General features: G+C 32.0%; 5 protein-coding genes and 1 non-coding gene across 13 annotated transcripts in view; 4 read left to right on the forward strand and 2 right to left on the reverse strand.

Annotated features, from left to right (window-relative positions):
- Positions 1-28: 28 nt before the first annotated feature.
- On the reverse strand, positions 29-2,804 carry Su(P) (prostaglandin E synthase Su(P)). The gene is made up of 5 exons (XM_031975282.2): positions 1,994-2,804; positions 1,816-1,890; positions 1,320-1,657; positions 846-957; positions 29-666 (listed from the first exon to the last, which is right to left on the reverse strand). Exons 1-5 carry the CDS (start codon positions 2,279-2,281, stop codon positions 304-306), a joined length of 1,176 nt encoding a protein of 391 aa, XP_031831142.2. The 5' UTR covers positions 2,282-2,804; the 3' UTR covers positions 29-303.
- Positions 2,805-3,107: 303 nt separating this feature from the next.
- On the forward strand, positions 3,108-5,185 carry LOC116426402 (pseudouridine-5'-phosphatase). 2 transcript variants are annotated; one of them, XM_031975284.2, is made up of 5 exons: positions 3,363-3,392; positions 3,663-3,784; positions 3,934-4,152; positions 4,321-4,553; positions 4,866-5,185. In XM_031975284.2, the coding sequence occupies exons 2-5, from the start codon at positions 3,781-3,783 to the stop codon at positions 5,043-5,045; spliced, it is 636 nt and encodes a 211-aa protein (XP_031831144.1). In that variant the 5' UTR covers positions 3,363-3,392; positions 3,663-3,780; the 3' UTR covers positions 5,046-5,185. The 2 variants fall into 2 exon arrangements, with proteins under 2 accessions (XP_031831143.1, XP_031831144.1); XM_031975283.2 differs by lacking the exon at positions 3,663-3,784 and having other exon boundaries at positions 3,108-3,392.
- Positions 5,186-5,239: 54 nt separating this feature from the next.
- Positions 5,240-12,252, reverse strand: DNApol-alpha180 (DNA polymerase alpha catalytic subunit). Of its 5 annotated transcripts, XM_031975272.2 has the most exons (22): positions 12,057-12,251; positions 11,580-11,780; positions 11,200-11,506; positions 10,683-10,986; positions 10,194-10,607; positions 9,757-10,122; positions 9,475-9,679; positions 9,136-9,404; positions 8,841-8,957; positions 8,569-8,752; positions 8,356-8,493; positions 8,119-8,294; positions 7,816-8,056; positions 7,607-7,746; positions 7,327-7,532; positions 6,972-7,233; positions 6,726-6,900; positions 6,485-6,654; positions 6,166-6,414; positions 6,026-6,101; positions 5,752-5,950; positions 5,240-5,535 (listed from the first exon to the last, which is right to left on the reverse strand). In XM_031975272.2, coding segments are annotated over exons 1-22 (4,416 nt in total). In that variant the 5' UTR covers positions 12,073-12,251; the 3' UTR covers positions 5,240-5,534. The 5 variants fall into 5 exon arrangements, with proteins under 5 accessions (XP_031831132.1, XP_031831131.1, XP_031831133.1 ...); XM_031975271.2 differs by lacking the exon at positions 5,240-5,535 and having other exon boundaries at positions 5,653-5,950; positions 12,057-12,252; XM_031975273.2 differs by lacking the exon at positions 5,240-5,535 and having other exon boundaries at positions 5,654-5,950; positions 11,580-11,771.
- An 18-nt stretch (positions 12,253-12,270) lies between these two features.
- On the forward strand, positions 12,271-15,660 carry Tango11 (transport and golgi organization 11). Of its 2 annotated transcripts, XR_004234901.2 has the most exons (6): positions 12,271-12,361; positions 12,816-13,046; positions 13,372-13,466; positions 13,987-14,138; positions 14,217-14,987; positions 15,071-15,660. XR_004234901.2 is itself a non-coding variant. In XM_031975285.2 (5 exons), exons 2-5 carry the CDS (start codon positions 12,821-12,823, stop codon positions 14,425-14,427), a joined length of 684 nt encoding a protein of 227 aa, XP_031831145.1. In that variant the 5' UTR covers positions 12,271-12,361; positions 12,816-12,820; the 3' UTR covers positions 14,428-15,660. The 2 variants fall into 2 exon arrangements, 1 of the variants encoding a protein (XP_031831145.1); XM_031975285.2 differs by having other exon boundaries at positions 14,217-15,660.
- Positions 15,661-16,767: 1,107 nt separating this feature from the next.
- TRNAP-UGG (transfer RNA proline (anticodon UGG)) lies at positions 16,768-16,839 on the forward strand. The gene has a single exon. It is a non-coding gene; the product is annotated as a tRNA-Pro (tRNA).
- A 1,175-nt stretch (positions 16,840-18,014) lies between these two features.
- LOC116426241 (Organic anion transporting polypeptide 30B) overlaps positions 18,015-24,845 on the forward strand; it is a 109,960-nt gene continuing 103,129 nt past the window's right edge. For both annotated transcript variants that reach the window (XM_031974925.2, XM_031974926.2), the window contains exon 1: positions 18,015-18,305. The gene's annotated coding sequence lies outside the window, so the exon portion shown is untranslated. The remainder of the gene's footprint in view (positions 18,306-24,845) is intronic.

Genomic DNA, 24,845 nt, shown 5'->3' on the forward strand with positions numbered 1-24,845 from the left:
ACCCATTTTTTACTACAATACACAGTAATATTCTTATTTATATTTTATTTTCTTAATTTTATGTACATTAAAACTATATATTGTACATATTAAATACTAAATGTAATTTCATAATACATATTTTTTTAGTATAATAATAAATTATTTAAAATTATTCCGTTTAAAATTGGATTTCAAAGAAACACATCAACAAAACGATATTTGATTGTTGAATTAATTTAAATGCAATATTCTTTATAAAAATAATGAAATTAATATAAATTACTGCACAAGGAACTTATTAATATAATTAATAAATTTACACTATTCAATTAAGTATTTGCTCCCAGAATGTGTCTCTACTTCTTCCATCATAGCGCTGTACCATGTATTAAGTTTCGTGTTATCTATGACATCGTGGAAAGCTGTACAACCTTCTATACTTTTCAAAATTCCATAAACAGCAAGATCGGCTAAGTTAGGTCTTTCTCCTCCCATGAATCTACCACCACGATTTTTAATAGCATGTAACCATTTGTTGACATCGTCATAAAGAGATTGCCGAACATCATCCTTAAGATTATGTCTTTTTTTCAAACGTTTTGAAATCATCCACATAGCTGTAGCGCCTATATTTATTATTATAAATCTTTCCCAAGCTGGAAAATATTCTTCCCATTTGCCAACCTAATAAACAAAAATTCATCACTTTTCAGTTTAGTTTTAATAAATTTTATTCATAGCATATAATTTAATAAATGCATAATTAAGTACTGTAAGAGAAAACATTAAAGAATACACATCCAGAATCCTATTTTCATCTGTAGAGCTTTGTTAAAGAAATATGTATACTTCAGAATACTTACTTTAGAAAACCAATTAAAGGTATCAAAAGCTTCATCAAGAGTCCTATACACATTTGGTGAAAGGGTATGAACCAGGCTTTCATCTGCCCATTTCCTCCATTTACGCTCTTCTCTGAAAAAATACATTTAATTTTATTTCGTGCTTACTTTTTATTAGAAATTATCTTTAATACATGTAGAATTTCATAGTTTCAGAAATTAATATATAGCTTCTATGTTAATTTTAATTTTAAATCTTGAATTAGTGATGCAGTGGTACCTTGACTTACGAACTTAATTCGTTTCAGTTTGAAGTCTATATCTCGACGCCAAGTTTTCCATTATATTATAACTCAGAATTATAAAAGCATCATAGTTCATTTCTCGAAATTAAGTTCATATCTAGAGGTCAAAATGGAATATGAAAAAAGTTTGTATGTAGATACATTGGTTCATAAGTCAAGCTACCACATTAAACTACATAACACTACTTACACAATATCATTGAAGTTCTTATTTTTTGGCAAAGATTCGTTATACATCAAGAAATATTTGTTCATAATATCGTATTTGAGTTTATCATGTTCATCATGCATTGCTATACTTGGATACCAATGTATTAACTCATCAATTTTTTGCGATTTATCTTTTAAATGCGATGCAATTAATGAAACAATCATTGAGCTGTCATTTAATGGTTGAAAACCAGAATTGGTTTTAGCTAAAAGTATTGGTACTTTTCGGTAAGACGACCATGATATTTCTTTTCTTAATACTGGATCTACTTCCACAACATCATAAGATAGACCAAAATAATCCAAAAACACTCTGACCTGAAACATGTTTTTCTTTTATTAATTTTATTATAATCATTGTGTTTTCTTATTCTGAAAAAGGAAGTATAACTCAATATTTAATAAGATTTTATTTAAATTAGTCATTTCACCTTAGTTTTCATTTTCCACTTAGCAAATTTACATGGATACCTTACCTTACAACAAAAAGGGCAGGTTTGATATTGAAAAAGGGTTAACTTCAATCCGCTTGTGTCTGTGGGTGAAATAATCTAAAATAAAAATAAATTGTTATAATATGTAGCTAATATTCGTATATAATTTGTGTACATGTTACTGAAACATTACACATAATTATTAATAATGTTGACAAACCTGTCTTGAAACTGGAACTTGTGGTTTCGCTTCCAGTACTTGAATTTCCCGTTTTGTCCCTTCAAGATGATACGTTTTAGATTTCTCAATATTGGAATAAATAGAATAACCTGTCGCAGTGAGAGCCCCGACAGTCATTCCAATTAGACTCGCTTTTAGTACAGTTTTTTTTCTTGTAAAGGGTTGAGTGGTCGATGAGAAACTTTCGTTTCTTCTTGGGCATTTTAGAATATATTTAAAAGTATGAAAATTTTGTGACAATTTTAACGATTTCGTTAGAACAGACATTATAAATACTTATTAACTATTATATGCTTAGTTTTAAGTAGATTAATTATTTAAAAACACTTAGTAAACGAATATTTCTGTCACTAGAGTGACATAACATAGTAATGAAAAAGAAGTAGGAAGAGGTTACGGACAAAAATTGATACAGACATTTATCTATGAAATTTTCATTTAAATTAAATTGATGAAATAATAAAAAAATATTACTTCGATAATATCAAGAGTTTATCAATATTATATTTGCCTCAATTTGAATATAAAAATTTAATATCTGTCATTGATTATACAAATACCACAAAGGACACATAAATGTAAAATTTTCAAAATAGTTTAGAACGCCACGATACAAGTGCACATGGTACACAATATTTTTGATTCTTCGGTATAGAGTTTCCTCTTTCTCTTTTGTCTAGTACGTAGTTAATGGAAAAAATTGAATTCGTCTGTAAAATAGCAATTTTGAGAATACAATATAAAAAATTTCAGTAAAAGTTTCGCGTCTATGAGGCTACTCTGTGAGAAATTCTTGATGCACAATGACTTAAAAATCTTATAAATTTCTTTTGTATATGTACAAAAATATAAAATATGATAGCGATTATAATAAACATTGCTGCTTATTGAACAGAAATTCTATTTATTTATAATATCTATATTAAAATCGAAAAATTAAAGTGTAATGAATTTTGAAATCCGTCTGTAAAAGCACAGACAAGGTATAAAGAACCTTGCGTGTGGTAAAAGGAATAGAAATACTGTAAATTTTTGAATTTGAACATTTTGGGTTCTGCTGTGTTATTGGTGCCAATTTTTTTTGCGTTTTGTATGGTCAATCTTCAATATAAAGTGTGTATAAATGTGTAAGCCAACCAAATGGAGGCACATCATTTAACTATACATTGCATAATTGGCGCCACAATTCAGTGTTACGAGGTTATCAGTTAATTTCTATTGTCGAAATCTAATCTCTAGACATAAAAATATTTTATATGAACAAAGTAACACAAGTCATTAATAATTGTTAAAGTAACAAAATAACATTAAAAAATGTCGCAGAATAAATTAGAAAGTGTTACACATTGCATTTTTGATATGGATGGACTGTTGCTCGGTAAGCAATGTAATTTGGTCGATATTGTATAAAGTCATATTGTACATACCTATATGCTCCAAACTAATGTCAAATAATTTAATTACAATTGAAAAAATAATCTAATTTAACGTCAGTAGTTAGGCAGGATTATTTAAAAAATATTTATTTTTCTTTCACAAGATCAACTTTTTTATTAACATTTTTATGAGACATTACACCTTGAATTAATCTGTAGATAAGTTTATATTTAGTTATACGAATAATTTTGTTTTGTCTATGCACGTATAGTAATGAATAAAACCTCAATGGCAATTATTAAGAAATATGAGGAGTATAAATTAAAGTACCCTACACATCTGTATGAGTGGATTCTACAGTCAATGAAGGGGGTAAAAAAGCACTTATCATGTGTGAGTTTGCATGTGCTTCACTTTTAATCTTTTGGGGAAGTTTCTGATTAACATACGATTTATAAATCTTAATTTTTAAATGAATAAATTAAATAGATTTTATCTATTATATTAATAGTATAAATAATCTTTTATCAAAAACTTAATAGATACGGAGTTACTATACTCGAAAGCTTTTAATCACATCACAAATCGTTATGGCAAGGAATTTACATGGGAGCATAAAGGAAAGATCATGGGCATGAAAACTAACGCTTCTGCTCAAGCAGTACTCGAAATGTTGTCTATACCATTGACAGTGGAAGAATTTGGAGCTGAGTTACTTCAATTGTATCAAGAATTATTTCCTACTGCAAATCTAATGCCAGGTAATAACTATATCCCAATGTAGAATCTTGGAGAATCTTCCAACCAAATTATATGCGAATAAGTTGCATGTGTAATTTTGTATAATAATTACAAAATAAGCATAACAAAAAAAAACTCCTTTGATAGAAAGTGCTAAATTTCATTTTCTATACATGATTCATAATTAGGTGCTGAACGACTTTTGAGACACTTAAAGGAAAATAAGATTCCAATTGCATTAGCAACAAGTTCCAATAAAGAGAATTTTGAATTGAAAACTCAAAGGTGGACAGAAATATTCAATTTATTTGATCATAAAGTTCTTGGAAGTTCTGATCCTGAAGTTGTCAATGGTAAACCAGCACCAGACATTTTTCTAATAGCTGCTAAACGTTTCTCTGATAACCCTGAGCCATCAAAGGTTTGTCAGATTATATTTTATATTATATTACATATTATAAGTTGTCTCATAAATTCGCACCACAATGTGTTAATACTTCTCACGTTACATTTGTAATCATTGAGCGATACAAGTATGAACTGCTTCAGTTTAGTTAGTAGAATGTACTTGAGAGCGACAGGTCGTGAAATTCTAAAAATCTGATATTTAATAAAATATTATTTTATATGGCAGAAAAATAAATGGCACGAACTTATGGGACGAATATATTAATTTGTAACCTTCCTCAAGATGATTGTATAATGAAATTCAATCTGTACGTTATATTTTTAGTGTCTTGTATTTGAGGATGCTCCAAATGGAGTAGAAGCAGCACTCAATGCTGGCATGCAAGTTGTCATGGTTCCAGATCCACTACTACCAAAACATTATATCAAAAATCCAACATTAATAATAAACAGTCTTGAAGAATTTAAGCCTGAAATGTTTGGTTTACCGCCTTTTAAAACATAATGAATGTTTAACATAGATGACATGCTGGACAGGTGCATATAGTTTTAGCACATATACTTTCGTATATGGTTACAAATGCAGATAGAAAATTTTAAAAATTTATATTTGTTGAAAATATAATAAACCATGAATTTAACTTATTACATTATTTATTTTTCATACAAATATACAAAAATAAATTAGTTTCAAGTACTCCCTCTTATGTGTACAAATATTGGAATAAAGTACATATTCGGAGTAGCTCCGTATCATTTTAAAATAAGTGAAAACTAACGATTTTAAAACTGACACAATGCATATGCATGATAGAAAGCATCTCGTTGAACCTCTTATATTTTATGAAATTGTAGACATTACATGTTATTAACATTATAATACAAACTGTGTTAACAGTGTAAAATTTGAATTGTAAACCAATAACGCTGCATAAGTTTCATAGTACAAATTCATCAAGTTTGTAGATATTCTCGTATATACGTAACAAATATTTCTGAAAAATGATAAACATTACACATTTTTCTTTTCTTTATTTTACACATGTATAATAAATTCCTAACATAAATTTATTCTACAAACATTCATTGTAAAAACATTGACCACATATGAGTATCTATTTTAACTTTTCATTTTTTTCTTTTAATAGCTCAAACTTCAAAGAAATATTTAGAAAGAACTTCATGTTATATATAACACTTATAGAACTTACCAAATTTCATCGCTTGATCCATCAGATATGTCTAAGGCACCTGTATTAAAATCTGTTGGCTTATATTGTGAATTGAAACCTGAAAATATTGTATCCAAACATACAACAGAAAATGCATTCCGACTCAATATCTTCTCCATTGCTTCTTTTAAAGAATCATATGCTGCTCTCATGCCATGTGGATATTGAGATAACAAATCTGAAAATATATTAAACTTTTTATTTTCTTTTTCACTTGAGATGTTTGTTATGCAGAAAAATTTTAAATGCATACTTTTGTACTTTGATTGACTCACATCGAATAAATGAAGGTAAAAACACATTTGATTATAAAGTTTTGTTTCTGAAAACTGTAAGACGATATTATACCTTTTAGCGTACTTAGAAATACGAATAAATCTAATTTGAACTTACTACTCTATGCAAATCAGCATCCCCACATTTTCTGCAGGTTGGATACTTTCTGTGGAATCCTAATGGAAGTATTTGTGTTCTTTCACCGCACAGTGGATTTTCGCATTCTAACCAACCATCGTAATATTCCGAAACTGCTTCTCGTACAGCAAGTGTCATTGCATTTTGTATAGCGTTTGCATATGTCCACGGTTTTACTGTACATTCTGAATTTGAACACAGAGCAAGTGATAATTGTTTACCAGCAGGCTATAAAATAATTTGTTTCAATGAACATGAAAACAATTAAAAAAGTTATTTAATTTATGTAGCTACTTACTGTTTCGACTATGATATTTTTGAGTACGATTTCAGATTGACATTTTTCATCACTACAATTAAATTTTAAAGGAAGACAAAACCTGAATCTATCATCATTTACTAATAGTGGTATGTCGTTGTTGTCTTCTTCGTGTATCACTCTTTTAGATTTATATACATTTTCCAAACCTATTTGAGAAACGTGTTGTTTATAATTCTCAAGTGATTATTTATCCTAAAGAACGAGAAGAGAAGTGTACCTAAATTCTCAGCTAATAATACATCATCGATTCCTTCGATCGGTTCACAAATTCTCAATGCAATTGGAAATACTTGACTTAACAAATAATAATTAACATCTATTTTCAAAGAATCGCTCTTTTTGTATTCGTCGATGTGGTATGCTCTTTCAGTTGCAGACTTCGACGTTCCATCCTAATACATAGTAAAATCGTTTACGTATCATAAATGTAACTATGACTTTAACGATACTAATTAATACAAACATCGCATATAATATATGGAACAGTGTCTCCAACTTTCCACATTCTACCGCCTTCCTTATTTAGTCTCAAAGCTACTTGCACATGAGCTTGTTTAGCATCTGGATATTCATTTGGATTTTTCGATAACTGTTTCGTAATGACTAACGATGACAGAGAAACTTGATTTTCGCGAACACTTTTTGCAACATTTTGCAACATACAGAAAATTTGTTCCAACCGGTTCTCATTCGATTGATCAGAAAGTAACTGATCCAAAATTTTTCTAAAAAATATTAATAACAATAACAACAACAATAAACATTAAGTAACTACTTGAAAAAGTTTCTGCAATATAAAATATAAATTTTTTACTGACTTTCCAACATCACAAGCTAACTGACACCAATCTCTTCTCACGATGTCCAAGCCTTTATGTTCTTGGGTTAAATCTATTTGCCCATTAGGTAATTTTGTCATTGTAACCGCTGCATACTTTTTCTTCTGTAATAGTAATAAATAGCGAAACACGCCGTCGATATCTAATTCTACGCGCTTGTATAATTTATTCACTTCTTGTTTGATCTAAAAAGTTATTTTATTTTTAGATGTATCCAGTTGTTAAATACAGATATTTACAACAAAGACTTAATAGTTACCTTTTTTCCAACAGAAAAAACCTCTTCGTACTCTATTAAATTAGTATTTATCATAATAGAGTCAGTATCTCCATATATAACTTCATAATTCAATTTTTCAACAAGACTTTTCGTATGTTGTAAAATTTCTCGACCCTTAGCTATAACATTTTTTATATTTTATACATATATATCATAATACGATTATACAAATTTACTTTATATTTTACCTGTCACTAGAGCAGCAAGTCCTTTAGCGTAAAATCTACAATGGGTTGCACCTAAACAACCATACATGGAGTTAGCAGTCAGTTTCAAAGCTAACTGCCTAATGTTATACTGCATTTTTAATTCGGGTGAAATATTTGTTGATTTCATTAATTTTTTCACTTCTACTCTACTCTCAACTAATTTGCGAATTTCTGTCGGTATCACGCCAGGCTCTAAATTTGATTCGGGTATAGCTAAATCCTAAAAATGCATTTATTTATAGCGAAATTGAACGCTTTATTAATGATAATAAATATACTTACCCCGCTATCCGCATATGCAGCACCAGGTACAGTAGTAAAACATAAATTGTATTCTTGGATTATACTAGGGTACAAAGAATTAAAGTCCATCAATAAAATTAGCTTATCGTAAAATCCTTTTTTTGGCTCGAGAACCAAACCTCCAGCATAAGCTGCCTTCTTTTTCCCAGTATTTTCTAAATACAATCCAATGTTATTTAAAAATGAAAGAAAATTTAACACATTAAATATTCATACCATTATTTTCAGCATTTTTCCCTTTCTTTGTAATTCTTTTATCTGGTGTTATATAATTCTTTATATGAAAAGCATGCATTAATAAATATTCATTTCTTTCTGCTCGACCTGCTGTCAATGTTCTTGATATAATATTCCCTGTAAAAGAGAATATACATGTTTCATTGAAGAAATATATCTAAACTTTATATATTTAATTATCTGCATACATACCAGCAATGCATGTAATTTGTAGTGCAAGTGGAAGAACATTAAGTTCAAGTACAATAGAAAGAATATACAATGCTTCTGTTAGCGTTATTTTAATTAAATTATCTATTTTATTTAATGCACCGTAAAATGACGCGCATTCCCCAGGCTTTATTTCCTTGCATTCTGTCTCCTTTTTCTTCAATACCTATGGTAGTAAATATAACTTACTTATATTTCTAATAAGCATATAACCTTTTTACATTATATTCCATGAATATTTATATAATATTTACTGCTGCGCAGAGAGATTGGAGATCGTAACTTCTAACTTTGAGATTTAATTCTTTAGCTGAAACTTGTATATCACACATTGGACGACCAGCTAGTACTTGATTTAAAATTATTTTCCCCTAAAACATATTTAATATAATACATATTAAGAAGCGAACAGTACACTTGAGAATATATCAAATTATTTTAAAAATATAAAAATATGATATAATTGTAATTGAATAATTTCATTTTATGAAAGCTGCGATTTTAATATTGAAGTTCAAAGTTTTAGGTAAATAATATAATATACAATACTCTAATAAGGGGAGGCATGGAACGTCTTAATCTTCCGAGTCTACTCCAGTTTGAAACTTTTAAAGTGAACATTCTGTGCATTAATATATCGAATTGGAAGCCGCAATCATATCCAATCAACAAATCCGGATCTGCCGCATTCACTATTTTTAACAGTTGTTCGAGTAAATCTACTTCAGTATCAAATTTCATTACTTTAGTGTATGAAATATTTGAAAGCATTTCTCGTACTTGTCTCGGCCAAGGAGTATCGCGTGGATGCGTAATTACTACAATAAAGAAATATTACATTGAACATCGAAGACATTATTCAATTTCGAATAATGTGAATTAACATACAACAAATATGTTCCTGAAATGGCGGTTTAGGAGGTTCCTTATCAACGTGGAATTTATGATGTATTAATATTGCAACCATGACCACCTCATTTTGTTGTGATTTAGAATTTAAAGATGTCCGTACATTTAAAGTCATTATCACCAATGGTGGTAAAGCTTGAGGCTCAGAACAAACAATTATATTTTCCATTTTCATACAGTTTGCCTGTTTAATTAAACAACTTATTAATAGTTTAAATTTAGCTTAAAGATAAATTATTTTTATAAATTAAATTATTATACCTTTATTTTACACCAACTAGTCTGCACACCAGTTGGCAGTGGGCACTTGACATCTAACCAACATGGACCTTTAATATTTCTTTCTATTACAAGTAGTTCTAAAGGATTTACTGTCACCCCGAAAACACGTTCTATTGATGGTCCAGTATAGTCAGAAGGTATAGCCGGATAATGTGCTGAATATTTCACTTCTAAATATTCAGACACTGATGGTATACCTTCTTGTTCAAAAGCATAGTGTTTTGTCACCGTACTACAACGAAATTCTTTAATTCCTGATTTATTTGCAAATTGATTAAATTCATTATACACATCTTCCATTGAGTTTAGTTTGGGTTCTTCCTTACTATCTTTAGATGACTTTATCTAAAATTTATACTTGTAACAATAATATATTCAATATTAAAACATATACTTCAATAAATATTTGTACACACATGCACTCTAGGAAGAAGATAAATTCTTCGTGGAATATTTTTCACCGTTAAACAGCAAGAGCAATATGTCTTTATAGATGGTACAAAAACTTTTCCAAATAAATATACAACTCCGGGTTGTTTGTATGGATCTTCGTATGCGTCCCACCAATAAAATCTGAATACCTCTTCTTTATTTGCATTAGTTGTAAGTGGTAAAGGTAACTCTGTAGTATCTACTGATACTTGAACATTTTGTGTTTGCATTGAAAATTCAGTATCTAAGACTTTATTAAAATCTTCTGACTCAAACGTTTCAATATCTTGGTCCTTTATTTGAAAAATTGATTTACAGTTTTCATTCTCCGTATTAACGGGTGGTACTGATTTTTCAACGTGATTTGTAGATTCGTTCTCGAAATTTGTGCTGCAAAACTGTAATAAAGATAATGACTATAAAATCTGTAATTAATTTTGAAGAGTAAAATATTAAATAATTTAATTGCTCACATCACCAACAAATTGACTAAGATCTTCACTTCCTTCTTCAATTATTTGACTATTACTTTTTTCTTTAACATTATCTTTCAACTCTGCTTCAGATATTCTAGATGCCACTTGTGATTGAACATCATCTTCATCATCAAAAATATCTTGACTACTACTATTTTCTAATCGACAAATTGATTCAATTTGTGTATTTATATGTGTTTTCTTGGGTGTATCACATATTGTTAAATCTTCATTACCATTGTCACACTGCAGTTTTTTATGGACAGAAGTGAATCCTTGGTCCCGTTCTGCACAAGTACTTCTGGAATTATTATAACAGTAATAATCTTGTATAGATAGTTATGATATAAATAATGAAATACTAAGTTTCGAGATACAAATTTTTTAAGATATGAATTTTGGACTAGAATGAATTAAGTTTGTAAGTCGAGATACCACTGTATATTATTATTATTATTATTATTATTATTATTATTATTATAGACGGCACATATACTAAAAAACAATTAATTACTTCTTATTAGTTCCAGAAGTAGTACAAAATTTGTTTCGAACAGTTCTTGGTTCTGACTTTTTTGGTGTATCATTCTTTTGCAATTCACACATTAAGTCTCCTAAAATATTGTCATCATCGAGTTTAACATCAGTTTTCTTTTTAGAAGGCATTTTCATTAACATATTTTGAATTGACCCTCTCTTTTTATCATCTATTTTACTTTTCTTTGGACCAGAAAGTTTTTGTTTCCTTGCTTCTTGAATACTTTTATCATCCAAATCATCGTCGAAAATTTCTCTACCATCTTCCACATAACCGCTTTCCCCTTTAATGTACAACAATTTTCTTGTATCATTTCTGAATTATTTAAACTCTTATGCATTAACTAAAATTATTACCATCATCAATGATCCAATCATCATTTTGTCTTCGTAATACAGTTTGATTATATTCTTTCTCATCAACTTCTTCATACACATTCTCCAAATCATCAACCTCATATTTATGTTTACTACCTTTTAATTGTTTCAATTTTTGTAAGGCTGACAGTCTTCCAGTTTTATCAACCTTCTGACGTTTAGTTCTACCTGCTGAGGATGCTAGATAATTTTATTAATAGTATATATCACAAACATTTATAAACAAGTGTATTATGAATTCTTGGTTGATTTATGAAATTATATTCAAATGTTCAAAATTAATACTACAAGTAAAAGAAAAAGTAACAAGAAACATTATTCGCAAGAATGTATAGTAAGTAATAAGTAAAATGTTTAAATCTTATATATTATTCTATAATATAGATATTATGGAATGGTCAAACAATTTTTTGGAAGAAATTTATAAATATAAAAAATTGTTTTATAACTACTTACACTGTGTATCACTCATGATTATCAACAATAAATCGTTAAAACTCAGTACTATAAATTATTATAAATGATAGATTACAAGACAAAATATTATATTGAGGCAAAATATTCACAAAACCACTTATTTAAGGATTCAATGGCAGGTACGATTGGTACTTTCGGCGGGAGTTTTATCCAATTCGATATATTTCCTATCGATTATTCTCGAAAAATATATCATAATAATTTTTGCATAGGATTATATTGCTAACTTCACTCGACAAGTTTGTGTTCAACGATCGACAAGCACATAAGCAAGTCGTACAAAGGTAACTTTTTTAACTTTAAAAAACGTGTATTTCACACATGTATTTGTTTAATATTACAAATATCATAGATAAATATAATTGATTTTACACCTATTCACATTTTGAATTCGTTGCGCAATAATTAAGGTTTCGTGTCGTCATTATATTCTACTACTAACACATATCTACCATGTACATATTTATTGTAATCTTTCGTTAGTTTTTTCCATCTGTTTTTATCATTTTTTTTAAAGTTTATCATATTAAGTAAATAATGATCGTTACATTTAAATTCTTTAACGTGGATATTTCGTGACTTGTATAAAAGTGTACAGTTTCTTTCGTCGTTACGTATATTCCTATATTTTAAAATAATATTTTTTATTTGTACAAATTAATATAACCAATTTAATGGTAACTGATTTATATTTGTATGAGCCTAAATTGTAAGCTTCGAATTCTTAATATTTTTTAGTTACAATGCCAAAAACGCATAATTCTACTGTTTTTAATGGAGAGGCTGATAATTATTATGATCCCAATTTTACTTTGGACATAAACAAAAGGATGCGTGTACCAAAGAGTATTCGTGTGAGTGGTGACTACACAGATGAAGATGTAGCTGGCACAAACGGCTCTGCTTGGAATCAAATGGTTGCTGCAGAGAAATTTGAAATGCATGTTCCAGAGAGAATTTTAGTTGTTGGTAAATATAAAGTAGTCTTTTTGCTATGTAACATTCAAAAAACCTTTTATTTAGATACAAAAGATAAAAATTATAGAATATTTTTAATAGATGAATTAAAATGCTTATAAAATAAAAGAAAATTTGGTTTGCAATGTATCTAAATAAAATTGTGTATAAATTAGAAAGATGAGAGAGCATCTTAAATATCTTAAATACATAGAATTTAAAAAAAAATTTTAATAAACTTCTATGTACTATAAAGTTATTAATTATGATCTTAAAAGAATTAGTTTTTGTATATATTTAATGAAAGAAACATTGAATATTGGTTAAAATTATATAGGACAAGAGCAACATATTGGAACAAAGGCACCACCAAGAGAAATTACATTAGAAAAAGCTGTATTACCTCCTGAACCAGGCATTGTTAGAGTACAGGTAAGTAATGCAGTTGAACCTTGATAAATCAAGTTGCAGAGGAAGAGATCTTTGAGTTATAAAGATTTCTTCTTATCAAGTTTTCGAATAAAAGAAATTTAATAAGCAATAATTAGATTTATAGAGGCTTTGTGAGAGGATCAAAGAGTTAGTGAATCTATAGAATCAATTACATGTATAGATTATAATATTTAACTTATACATAAAATATATTATATTTGTAGAGCTTGGATTTGTTCTGAATTTGAATTATGGAGATAAAATATATACTAGACACAAAGCAAATAATTTGAAATTATAAAGTTTTTGTATGTCGAGTTGCAGAGGTTTTTATAACAAAGTGGATAGGAATGAAGAAACTATGAATTACAGAGATTCAACTATACTTAATATAAACTTCTATGATTAAAATATTAATGCACTATCTAATTTTTATATAAATTATTTCGGCCTATGTTACTATATTTAATGTGTACTTTTCTTATGTTCACTAATATTTATATTTTTGTATTATTGATAGACTCCGCCAAGAATTTTAACATTAGATAATCACTACTTCCCAGGAGATGATGAGGAAGAACAAACATTGTATACAGCAGAGACAAAGGAATCAATATCCTCTAAATCTTGTGTACCATATTCTACAGAAACACAAATAGTTAGGCATGCTAGGTATAAATATTTACATTTACCTACATATATATTTATATGTATCGTGTTTTGTGGAAAATACATATGACTTTTTTTTAGGGAACAAACACCTTCGTATAGTGCGCTCAATGTTTCTCTTCCACCCAGTGAAGAAATACAACATTTGCGTCGGCAAGTAGGAAAATTAAATCGCCGTGTAATGGCCGTTGAGTTGGACATGTTGCAACGTCAACAAAGAGATAAAATTTTATATGCATTAACATTAACATACTTAATTCTTAAAGCCTTTTCTTGGTTAACTAGGAACTGAATTTATGTTATGAAAATGGGAGAAACTTGCATCTTATATGAAAAGTGATGTTATTAATCCATATAAGTACAAGACGTAAAATTATGTTATTTCAAGAGAATTTATAACCAAAAACACTTTACCTTGGGTATATGAAATTATAAAGCTATTCAACATGAATGTATTGTATATATTCAAGACTAAGTTATAAAGAATGCTTGCATGAAAGTATTACAATAAAATTTTTAAATATTTAACTTATAAAGCACAACATTTGTTACTTTCATGCTCTTTTTAATATATAAGTTTATTTTATTTAATATGTACACATATATACAAATACATATAAAGCATTGAATATATACGATACTAATGTTCTAAAACAATGGAATTTGAACGTTTCTATAATACATTTGTAAAGTGTGACTTGCATTTTAAAAGGAATAGCACATAAATTCCGTACATGTTTATGTTACAGATTTAAATAATGTGAGTAGTATTATTTAGTAATAATAAACTGAGAACGTATACACGTATTAGATATAATATCAAGTATAATAGGCAAGCATAAATTTTCAAAGGTGAGAAAGAATTTGTAACATTTCAGTTACTATTATTCAATGAACCTAAAATCTATTTTGATTTTGATCACTTTATATTTTAGAAATTCTATGTAAATAAGAAAATAATGATATATTGACTAAATTGTTAAAACCGACTATTGGAGAGCAAGACCTGAATAAAATGTGTAACATATAAAGCACTGAACTGAGATGATAGAGACTTTGAGTTGTGCGTTTACACAAGAATTTTTTAAGGATATTTCATCTCTACAGAGGAGTCTGTTTCTGAAATCCTTCAAAGTTCCAGTATTTACAAAAGTATCCTTACTGATTTTATTTATTAACCTGCGTCGGTAAAAACCATTTCAAAGTTGGTTGATTGTTTATGTAACGATAGGTGGCACCACAAACATCAATTTTCTGACGAATAAAAACTACAGACTATTAGAGGACTATTAATTATACGCTTTTTTCTAAAGACTAAAATTACGTATAGAGATTGCAGTTTATGGGAATTTTCGTCTAGAGATTTTCGAGGGTCTCAAGATCCCGTATCATTTCGGTGTCGCACTCTACGTTACCGATAATACAAGATTTTAGACTTGTTTAGCAGGAATCGCATTAGTTTTATACTTAATTTCTGGTACGAGTGTGACATGATTTAGCGGCAATAAATGTATCTACGTAATTATTTAATAGAATAATTAATGATTCCTGTTTTGATTTTACTTACGATGTACTATTAAAATTTTGACGATTTTAATAGGCATGCTGGTTGTGGAAGCGAATCGCTCAAACGCTTTCGTTGTCAGAATTGACGAGTTTCATACAAATCTAATTCTCCGAATTCGACAACAATATAATTTTTATAGCTAACCACACAGTAAAAATCGACTTCCCAACACATACTTTTCATGTTGCAATCTTATATACTTCAATAGTTGACCGTTCGGTTCAGATAGAGTCTGCTAATGCATCGGGGCATTTTTGACAGTGTCGGTATTTCAGAATAAAGGACAGGAAAATATATTGTATACCCAGTCTGTACATATCTTAAATCTCTGCTTTTTCGCTTCAACTTATTATCAGTATTTTTTTAATTATTAGAAATTACGGTACAAGCCTTTTAGCAGATTTTTATCTTATTTACAAACAGGTGATGAAGAGTTACGGAGTCTATTCCTGGCATACGATTTTAAGATTTAAGTCTGCTTACAATTAGGGAAGAATTAAGTAGAAACAAGAAAAGCAAGTGACTCGTAGCCCTCTAGTGATGGTGCTATCACAATCGCTACAATTTTTCGCTCTGAAGATCAATTTAGTCATTTATTATTTTATATGTTTAATGTAGAGATCTAAGATATATTGTTGTATTTAAAATAATAATTTTGAGGCATTGAAATTTACAAAAAGAAAATAAATACACTAAAAATATTGAATGATCGATGATATAACCAGCTTATGATACTTTCTGTTACTGAGAAATTTCTTGCCGACAGAGATAGAAAGGTATCTTTTCTATTTCCTTTTGCAATGAGAACTAAAATAATGATATTTAAAAATGTGTATAAGATATTAGAATGGTGTCTGTATATCAAAATATTGTATACATCAGGATATTGTAACATATTAATATACGTGTATATGGGTATGTTATTTTGATAGATTGTCTCAATTAACATGATTTTAATTATATTTGTGTATTTGTCTAGAATCATATCTTTACAATTAAAGATGTGTTATAATATAGTTAAGATATTTTACCTTATTTAAAAAATTATTAAAATGGTAACCATCTGGCCTCTTGGTCTAGGGGTATGATTCCTGCTTTGGGTGCAGGAGGTCCCGGGTTCAAATCCCGGAGGGGCCCGATCTTCTTTTTATACCCAAATTTTTATATTGTATTCCTAAACATTGGTAAAATGTCACTTCTCAGATGACAAATAATTTTTTAAAGATAATTAAATGAGTCTTTATAATACCTTTATTTTTCTAATAAAACTAATATAACCTAATACATACGTTGTCAAGATGTATTCATGAAACAAGGAAAATAAATTTCAATCTCCTGTCTAGTAATATTATAATAAACACTGTACCCTACGAATTTATATCAAATTAGTGTCCCAGAAGGATAACGCACTTATCGCGTACACTTTGATTCATATTCATAATTAGGTCATTTACTTCTTTATCAGTATAATTTATAACAAGACTCCATCACTGAATATACAGAACTGTTCAGCACTATCAGTACACATTTATTGAGATTGTTTTTATTATTAACTAATATTAACAAATTAACTTCTTTATTAATAAATAAAACATATTTCAGAAAAAAAATGTCGAATAACACTATGTTGCTATAATGCAGTGGTGCTAAAGATAAATACGGTATTTTACAAGTAATTTACTTACATTGTTGTATTTGTCAGTTTAATTTGCAAAAGTAAATGCATTTAATATTTTTCAAACTTTGTGAGTACGTACTTCAAAGCAAATATTTAAAATTAGATACATATAAATTATACTCTTTCGTTTATATTCTCTATATTCTCTCTATCACAATTAGTATTAAAAAAATAAATAGAAACAGCTTTGTAAAAAGCACATATGTCAACATACAACACATTTTCAACTTTGATTTATTATTGCAAAAGAAAGTATTAGATGTATGTGAACAATTTCGTGCACGAGTAAGCAATTTCAACTTAATCGAAGAAGTACTTCATAATCCATCATGGCAGCCATAAAGAAACTTAAGGTTAGTGCTTTATCTTGCAACATTTATAATATTAAATTTTGTTCAATATAAAAATTCACGATACAATCTCAAACGTGCAAAGATCTATCCAAAGAAATTATATATGAAAATATTTTTCAATATCAGATGAAAAAATCAGTAATTTCCGATCACTGGAAAAAACCAACACCCCCTCCAGTTTCCCGGCGTGCCGTGCTTCCGCTTCGAATTGCGCGCGGCGTGTTTCCCTACTCTCCGAGAAAGTTAAAGATGGCGGTGGGGGTTCGTGGTGCGCATGCACCAGTTCCTCAATGGTCGGGCAAAAACACAGCTGGTCTATGATCTCCGAAGCAAGCTGACGGTCGGAACGCTATCAATGTGATTTTCGTGTGATTCTCAGCCGATCTACCGGTCAGATCGCGAGGGTACGGAAGCGAGCGTGCATCGAGAAATCGTTCAAGTGCTCGGGGGTCCCAGTGTTTGATGTGTGTGCTTAAATGTATGCAAAACTTAGTAAACGCGGTGTCACCACGAGGATTTTTCACTGCCCTGGATACAAAGCAGTCTCGAGAGGTGCTTCGAGCGTCCTTTCGGTGAGTCCAACCGCGGATCCTTGCTAAGTTATCCTTCTCTCGAACGTACCCGTCGCGTCCCTGGTCCCTGCCACTGTGGCTTCGCAGTCGCGTAGCCGTGCGACCTTTTTCGATCTATCCGTGTAACATCGTCCCTGCGTGTCGTCTGTCGCGGAAGTACCCGTGCGATTCTCAGAGTCCCATGAACCCGACCGAACTTTCGACCTGCGAGAACGAAAGCGGTGCCGCACCATTCCCACAGCGAGTCGTTCTCGGAACAATAAAGTGCTCTCCCGGTAAACGCGTTCTCCAAATCGGGCAGAAGTCCGGCGTCGCGGCCCTGCAGCATCATCAGCAAATAGGTCAGAGGAAACTTTCTGTAATTCCGCAGTATGATCCCGGACAGGGTTCTCGCCTGTTGAGAGAAAGAGAGGAGATTCTTATCGCGAGTTATCTGCCGTTGCTCCTCTCTTGCATACGGGTACCCTCGAATTTTCACTTCTCCCCCACCCGTGGGCTGCCTTTGTTATCTCAGCCACCGGAGGATCATAAGTTTTCCCTCAGATTTTTATCGTCTTTACGCGACCGTACGTGCGCACCGATGGTAAACATCGTTGAACGGAAATTTTCTTTGGATGTCCTGGCAGCCACGCGTGCTTGCTGGATGAGATATACACATACACACACATATGTACACAGAGGGATTCGTAAAACTTTTTATTTCGGTCGATCGGTTCTTATATCTTTGGTCGAGCTTCATGGAGATTCGAGATAGGGGTTCGTGGCTCGGCCAAGTTCGGAAAGTGTTTCGACGGACATTTAGGTTCCGTTCTATGGAAGCGACACTGCGTGGCCGTGAAGTGGACCCTTGACGGAGCAGGTCCTGCCGATGCCGCAGGACGTTTTATTGTCTGGGAAGGATACTTGCGGTGACTAACGAGAGTTTTTTGGGGTTTGCCGAAAAGTGTGCGTGACTTTGAATGACGTACATGTTAGTGGAGTTTGTTTTCGTGTTTAAATGGTCATTGACGTTGTATTGAAATAGAAATTAGACAGGTCGTGTGACCCTGAGTGATACTCCGAGCCCTCCACATCTCGTTTTTCAGTTAACTCTTTGTCCCAAGACTTGAAACTCAAGTACTCTAACTCCCTGTTAATTTTACTATCATACGGTATTTTTTCCTTCATGGACACGAGACCAATAAGGTGTGCCTACGAGGGAACTGCGAGTTTCATTTTCGTGAAACCTGGTGCGAGATATAGGAGAAAATCCGTAGAAATAAAATTCTCGATATTAGCTGATAATACCTGTCTACTGTTGTAACCAATGATGCTAAAGTGTGAATATTTCGAAGTTTACGCTTGTGTAATTATATTGTGATGTATAAAAAATTCTGTTACTCATTTTCGAGTTAAACGATCATATTCATAATAATTACTATTACTTATATTGTATTAAACTGATTATTACTATCAGCGTGCTGTTACTGTTAATACAATATAGATTTATCAAACTGCTTCTTCGTGGTGGTCAAAGAACTTGATTTAACAATAGAACTACCGGATGGGTTAGAATGACTTATTTCTGATTTCCTCTTTTACAATTACTGAAAAGGTACAGATACTTCTACGAGAAATTATTAACGAAACTAATTCAGTAATAGTAAAACTGAAATGCGACTCAATTGAAATCTCAATAAACGCACGCTTATGGTTTTTATAAAGAAATTTGTAAAAGTCAGTTTAAGTGATCAATAGTTCTAGTGTTAAAGAAAGAACAAAGTTACCGGGCACATTAACACGTTCGCTACTAGCGTCACATATTTGTGACGGCCGTAATCCTCTATTTTACATAATGAAAACTAAATTAATCCTGTGGATATTGTTATTAGATATTATAAACTACGAAGTTATATTTAGGAACTCAATGACTCGTTTCAATTTCATTTTTCTAATATTTTGTTTAGAAGATTTATTATATCGAAGAAAATATTATAATTGAAGAGACCGTCACCATAATAAGCGGTGGTAGCGAACGTGTTAACGTATTTCAATCTGAAATTAAATTTTTACAATTATTATTGGGCTCTGTTAGCAAATATTTGAGATTTTATTTATACATATTAATCCCAACATTTTTCGTCGGATTCTATTGAAAATGTGCTCGTCTCAATTGTTTACTTCCGTCGCAAGTGTCTCAGGGAGCTACTGTTACTAAAGTTTGCTTTTCGAAAAAAGAGACCCAAGGTGTGTCGTGTATCAAAATACCTGTCTACCCTATTTCGACCACGTTAGCCAAACGTTACGTGCCTGGAGACGCGTAGACGACCATTGTAACCAATGGTGTACTTAGTTCCCTTCTTGTCAGAGTAAAAAGGAGCAGACCATTGTTCGCTGTATCTCCGTTACCGACGGTAACGAGCACATCCTTGGAAATTGTTAATACATCCAAGCCAGTGTCGTTAGCCCGACCCGCGTGTTTATACGCAAACACAGCTGTGCCGTAATTCGGTGGATAACGTTATCATCCAAGCTCAGTATCTGCGAGCGGCCGCCGGGGTCTTGAACCCCGTCGCCCGTCGAACTATTTTTGTGTCGCCATTTGCTCTGTCACTCGGCAACTCTGGCGAGAGAGGATCCGACAGTTGTCGAACGGTGCTGCAGTCCTCAGGACTCTGACCTTGTCCTATGCAAAACGATGCCTCGTGTCCGCTCGGCCCGAGTTTTTAATCGCCCTACCAATTAACAGACCAGCGACTCAGTGTTGCGGCTTAATTAGTCAGTACGTGACGAGTCGGTCGGCTTGGTCAACCGCTGCGGTCGGCGTTTAAAAATGTAATAAATTGCTATCACATTCTTTCTTTCTCTTTCTATCTTCTCTGCTTTTCCGCAATCCGTCTTTCGTTACATCGATTTGGTAATCATTGAACTTCGAACGTTTACTCTAGATTTCTGGTTTTCTCGGTATTGTGTATAGATTGTCTCGATTCGGGTGATACTGTCGCCGTGCAACGATCCGCGAATCGCAGTGTCGAAAATTGTTGATGTTAGGGAAATGGTATGATGAGTCTAATTTCGAACGGTAGACAGCTGTTACCGTTGGACGGGATTTGTATTGGGTAATTAACCGCCGTTAAAAAAGTACGCGACGCCCCGATAGCGTCAGATCGAAGTATCGGGTTTCCACCACACTCGGCCTCGATCCGGTTTACAGACTCCTCCACGAAATTCCGGGAACCCTGTGTTCCCATTGTGGTTCGTCATATTCTCGGTAACGTTTAGTTAGAACTGCGATGATGTACACGGCCGTGTTAATGATTCTTGCCGCTTATAGGCGCGTGACTTGCGGTCAAACGGCAGCAATATTTGACCGTCGCTTATATCTTTTCGAGCTTAGGTACGGGATCGTCATTAGCTGAACCTCCCCTGTGCTAACTTAATATCCTATTTGTCTGACTTTCCTTTTATCGTGTACTGTAATAAATTATCGTTAAACTGTGCGTTTTATGCGCATACTTATAGTTGGCAGAATTCAGTATGGACGAGACTTTAATTAATGAATTGAAACTTGTCATCTTGAAACTAAAATCAATAGAAGTTTCAAGAACCTTTAAATCTATCTTATTTTTATTGGTATAAATTTCCAAATTAATTAATTAATAATAATAATAATAGTATAGAAAAGTTTCTTTTAGTTATACATAGTTGTCAGCCATGAAACGAATTTATTAACCAACTTGGTACAGTCTGTACGCGAAGGATAGATATGGAAAACCATAAAAAAGTTCTCTTTTTACGAGACTCGCTACTTAACTGTATAAAGAAGATATCTCGCTCATGAAGTTCGGTGAAATATTAGAAAGACCGAAGCGGTAGCGAAACCAGTATTACGCTGGCGCGCGAGTAGCGAAAGTGGAGAAACTTTCCGATCTTCGTGACGAAAGAAACATCGTGATACAAATTATGCGGTTCGCGTGGCCATGAATTTTCAACGAACCTAATAGATCTCCGGATTCTCGAAGTATTTGGATGTAACAGTACGTTTCCGTATCCAATGTTGGACGTACACTACCACCCTAAAGTTTCCGGTCAATTTTCCTTTCTATGTAAATATCGTTCAATGCATTGAAATATTGTGTAGATGCGACATGTTCACCTTACTTGATATTTTCGACTTAGTATAAACTGTTTGAGAAGTTTGGACAAGTTTTTACTTGTCAATGAACAAACTTCATTGGCCAAACGTTGAGCATCATTTTTGTTATATTGTCGAACCGATATGATTGATTTTCGTAATGTTAATATACCAAGCTATGTTAGTCACTAAAATCTTGAATGCAGTCATTTTCGTTTCTACTACTGACAATACATAATTACCAGTAGATTATCAAACTACTAAGAAAATGTCATTGACACATAAAACGGAAATATCGTATGAGACCAGATTGGTTGTATATAGAACAAAGTTTCCAGAGTTCCAATGTTAAACGTTACAAAAATGTCTTGTCCAATTTTTCTCAAACCATAAATTATCAATGTTTTCCGAAAATTTCGAAAACTTTTTCATAAATCTTTAACATGTCGAATATGCAAATTCCGTTGTTACCGAAAACCAAATGAGCTAAATGAGAATTTATAGTAGCTTTCGGGTTAACCTATAAATTGGTAATAATTTTTACACCGTTGAAAACTTTCTACCCTGAGCGCACATAAATTTCATGGTGTCCGTGTATCGTGGAAATATTCTACATCGACTCGCGGTTCAGTAATTCATCCACGGAAAGTTTTCTATGTCCGGCACATGGAAACCGAGAGACACATATGCACACGTGCCCTGTTAACACCGCTCCTCTCGCTAACGTCAGGCGTCGCGTCGCGCATTTCTTCGTTATCGGCTCGTCGCTAGTGGGCGTCGCTTCGAGGGTGAGTTCTTGTCGCAGCGAAATAATAAACAGGCGTTCGTGTGAACGCGGTTGCCGGTTGACCTTGTTTCGGCCGATTCTCGCTATATCCGTAATTTTCGGTGCCGATCGAATGAGCGCGACCGATTCCGCAAGGCTGATCCGCACTTTGCGTCTGTTCTCAAAAATTCACGCGAAAGTACAGTTCCGATAATTGAACACGTAAAAGTATTGATGAAAAAGTAGGTGTTGATTGCTACACGAAATAATAAATGGAAAGTCGAAATTATGTAATAATAATATTATAGATGGATCACTTGTAGTAGGTTTTTTTTAAATTGGGTTTCGCGGTGACTGATGATGTTATTGTTTTGTAACGGTCGTATGTTTCAGTTTTCAATGAACATTACGACTCCTGAAATTCCATTCAAAATGGAATAACCACCATTGAAAATAATTTAGATTTTTCTACTCATTGCAATTTACATACAATCACGTGATACTTGTTTCTACTATTTTATTTCTTCATTTCTCCATGAATCTCACAATTTTTAAGACTCTGCACAAAATCGAGTAATCACCATTGAAGATAACTTAGACTTTCCTATTCTATAAAAACCGTCGAAAAATCTAAATTTTTACAAACAATCATGAGTTGTTCATTTATTTTTCTATGAACCGTACAATTTCTAATGTTTCACTTGAACTGAAGTAATCACCATCGAAGATAATTTAATTGAAGCAACCAGGAAGCGAAGCCGCGCGTTACATATACACAAACGATGGTTATACACTCTCTTTGTTGCTCTCCGTGTCCGAAGTTGCAGCTGCAGGTGTGTCAGATGGTCCATTATTAATTCACATCGATTCGTAATTCGTTCGCGGGAATGACACCTGGCAGAAAGTAATGGCCGACGAAGGATCGACCGAATTAATTTCGAGACGCTCGCGGATGAAGCGATGGAGAGGTCGTTCGTAGACGCCCGCCATTATTCGTCATTGTATTGTGATGACTTTCACGACGGCCCGTTATGCTCCAGGAAATTAGACGCCGTTCTTCTTTATACGTGGCGCATAATACGCGATCGCGTTCGCCGCCTTTGCGGCTTAGAATTATTGTTAGCCCCCGGCGTTGGCGAATATATGCGGGCGACCGTCACCTGTTATAATCGTGAACGTTCGTCGGTGAAGGATCATTAATATTTATCAGTCGATAACCGTGCAGAATGTAATAATTTATCGAACGAAAATTCTTTCGCCAATGGCCATCCAATCATGGTATCGCGTTATTGTGGAATTTAGAAAAGATTCAGTAAAAGTATCGTTTAAAATTACGCCACTCTGCAATGTATTGTATAAAATATATATTAGGTGTGAATTATTATTATTTCGTGTGTTTCATATTACTTATCTTCAAGATTGATTGGTAGTTTTCGAAGTTATCTGGTATTCGACGCCATTTTTATTTAACTGCAAGTTTAAAAAACACAATAGAAATTTAAAAGAATCATTTAAAATTGCATTAATCGCGGTGATATTATATGAAATATGAACTATTCTTACTTTATGCGTTTTATTTGGTTATGTTCAGTATTTGATAATATCTCTTGTGGTTGTTCGATATCCAACGCCAATTTCGTTCACTTGAAAGTCGACGAAC

This window comes from Nomia melanderi, chromosome 12 (assembly GCF_051020985.1).
Source record: "Nomia melanderi isolate GNS246 chromosome 12, iyNomMela1, whole genome shotgun sequence".
Classification (NCBI taxonomy): Eukaryota; Metazoa; Arthropoda; class Insecta; order Hymenoptera; family Halictidae; genus Nomia; species Nomia melanderi.

What these genes read in the sequence shown, in the direction of transcription:
- DNApol-alpha180 (XM_031975271.2), bottom strand. An exon ending in CCATGCCTCCCCTTATTAGA is followed by an intron (nt 8,958 to 9,135) that starts GTATTGTATATT and finishes AATATGTTTTAG; the next exon opens with GGGAAAATAATTTTAAATCA. An exon ending in ACAAATTACATGCATTGCTG is followed by an intron (nt 8,494 to 8,568) that starts GTATGTATGCAG and finishes TCTCTTTTACAG; the next exon opens with GGAATATTATATCAAGAACA.
- LOC116426402 (XM_031975283.2), top strand. Translation starts at nt 3,329, where the DNA reads ATGTCGCAGAATAAATTAGAAAGTGTTACACATTGCATTTTTGATATG. An exon ending in TATGGATGGACTGTTGCTCG is followed by an intron (nt 3,393 to 3,933) that starts GTAAGCAATGTA and finishes AAAACTTAATAG; the next exon opens with ATACGGAGTTACTATACTCG. An exon ending in ATAACCCTGAGCCATCAAAG is followed by an intron (nt 4,554 to 4,865) that starts GTTTGTCAGATT and finishes TTATATTTTTAG; the next exon opens with TGTCTTGTATTTGAGGATGC.
- Tango11 (XM_031975285.2), top strand. Translation starts at nt 12,821, where the DNA reads ATGCCAAAAACGCATAATTCTACTGTTTTTAATGGAGAGGCTGATAAT. An exon ending in AGAGAGAATTTTAGTTGTTG is followed by an intron (nt 13,047 to 13,371) that starts GTAAATATAAAG and finishes AAAATTATATAG; the next exon opens with GACAAGAGCAACATATTGGA. An exon ending in CAAATAGTTAGGCATGCTAG is followed by an intron (nt 14,139 to 14,216) that starts GTATAAATATTT and finishes ACTTTTTTTTAG; the next exon opens with GGAACAAACACCTTCGTATA.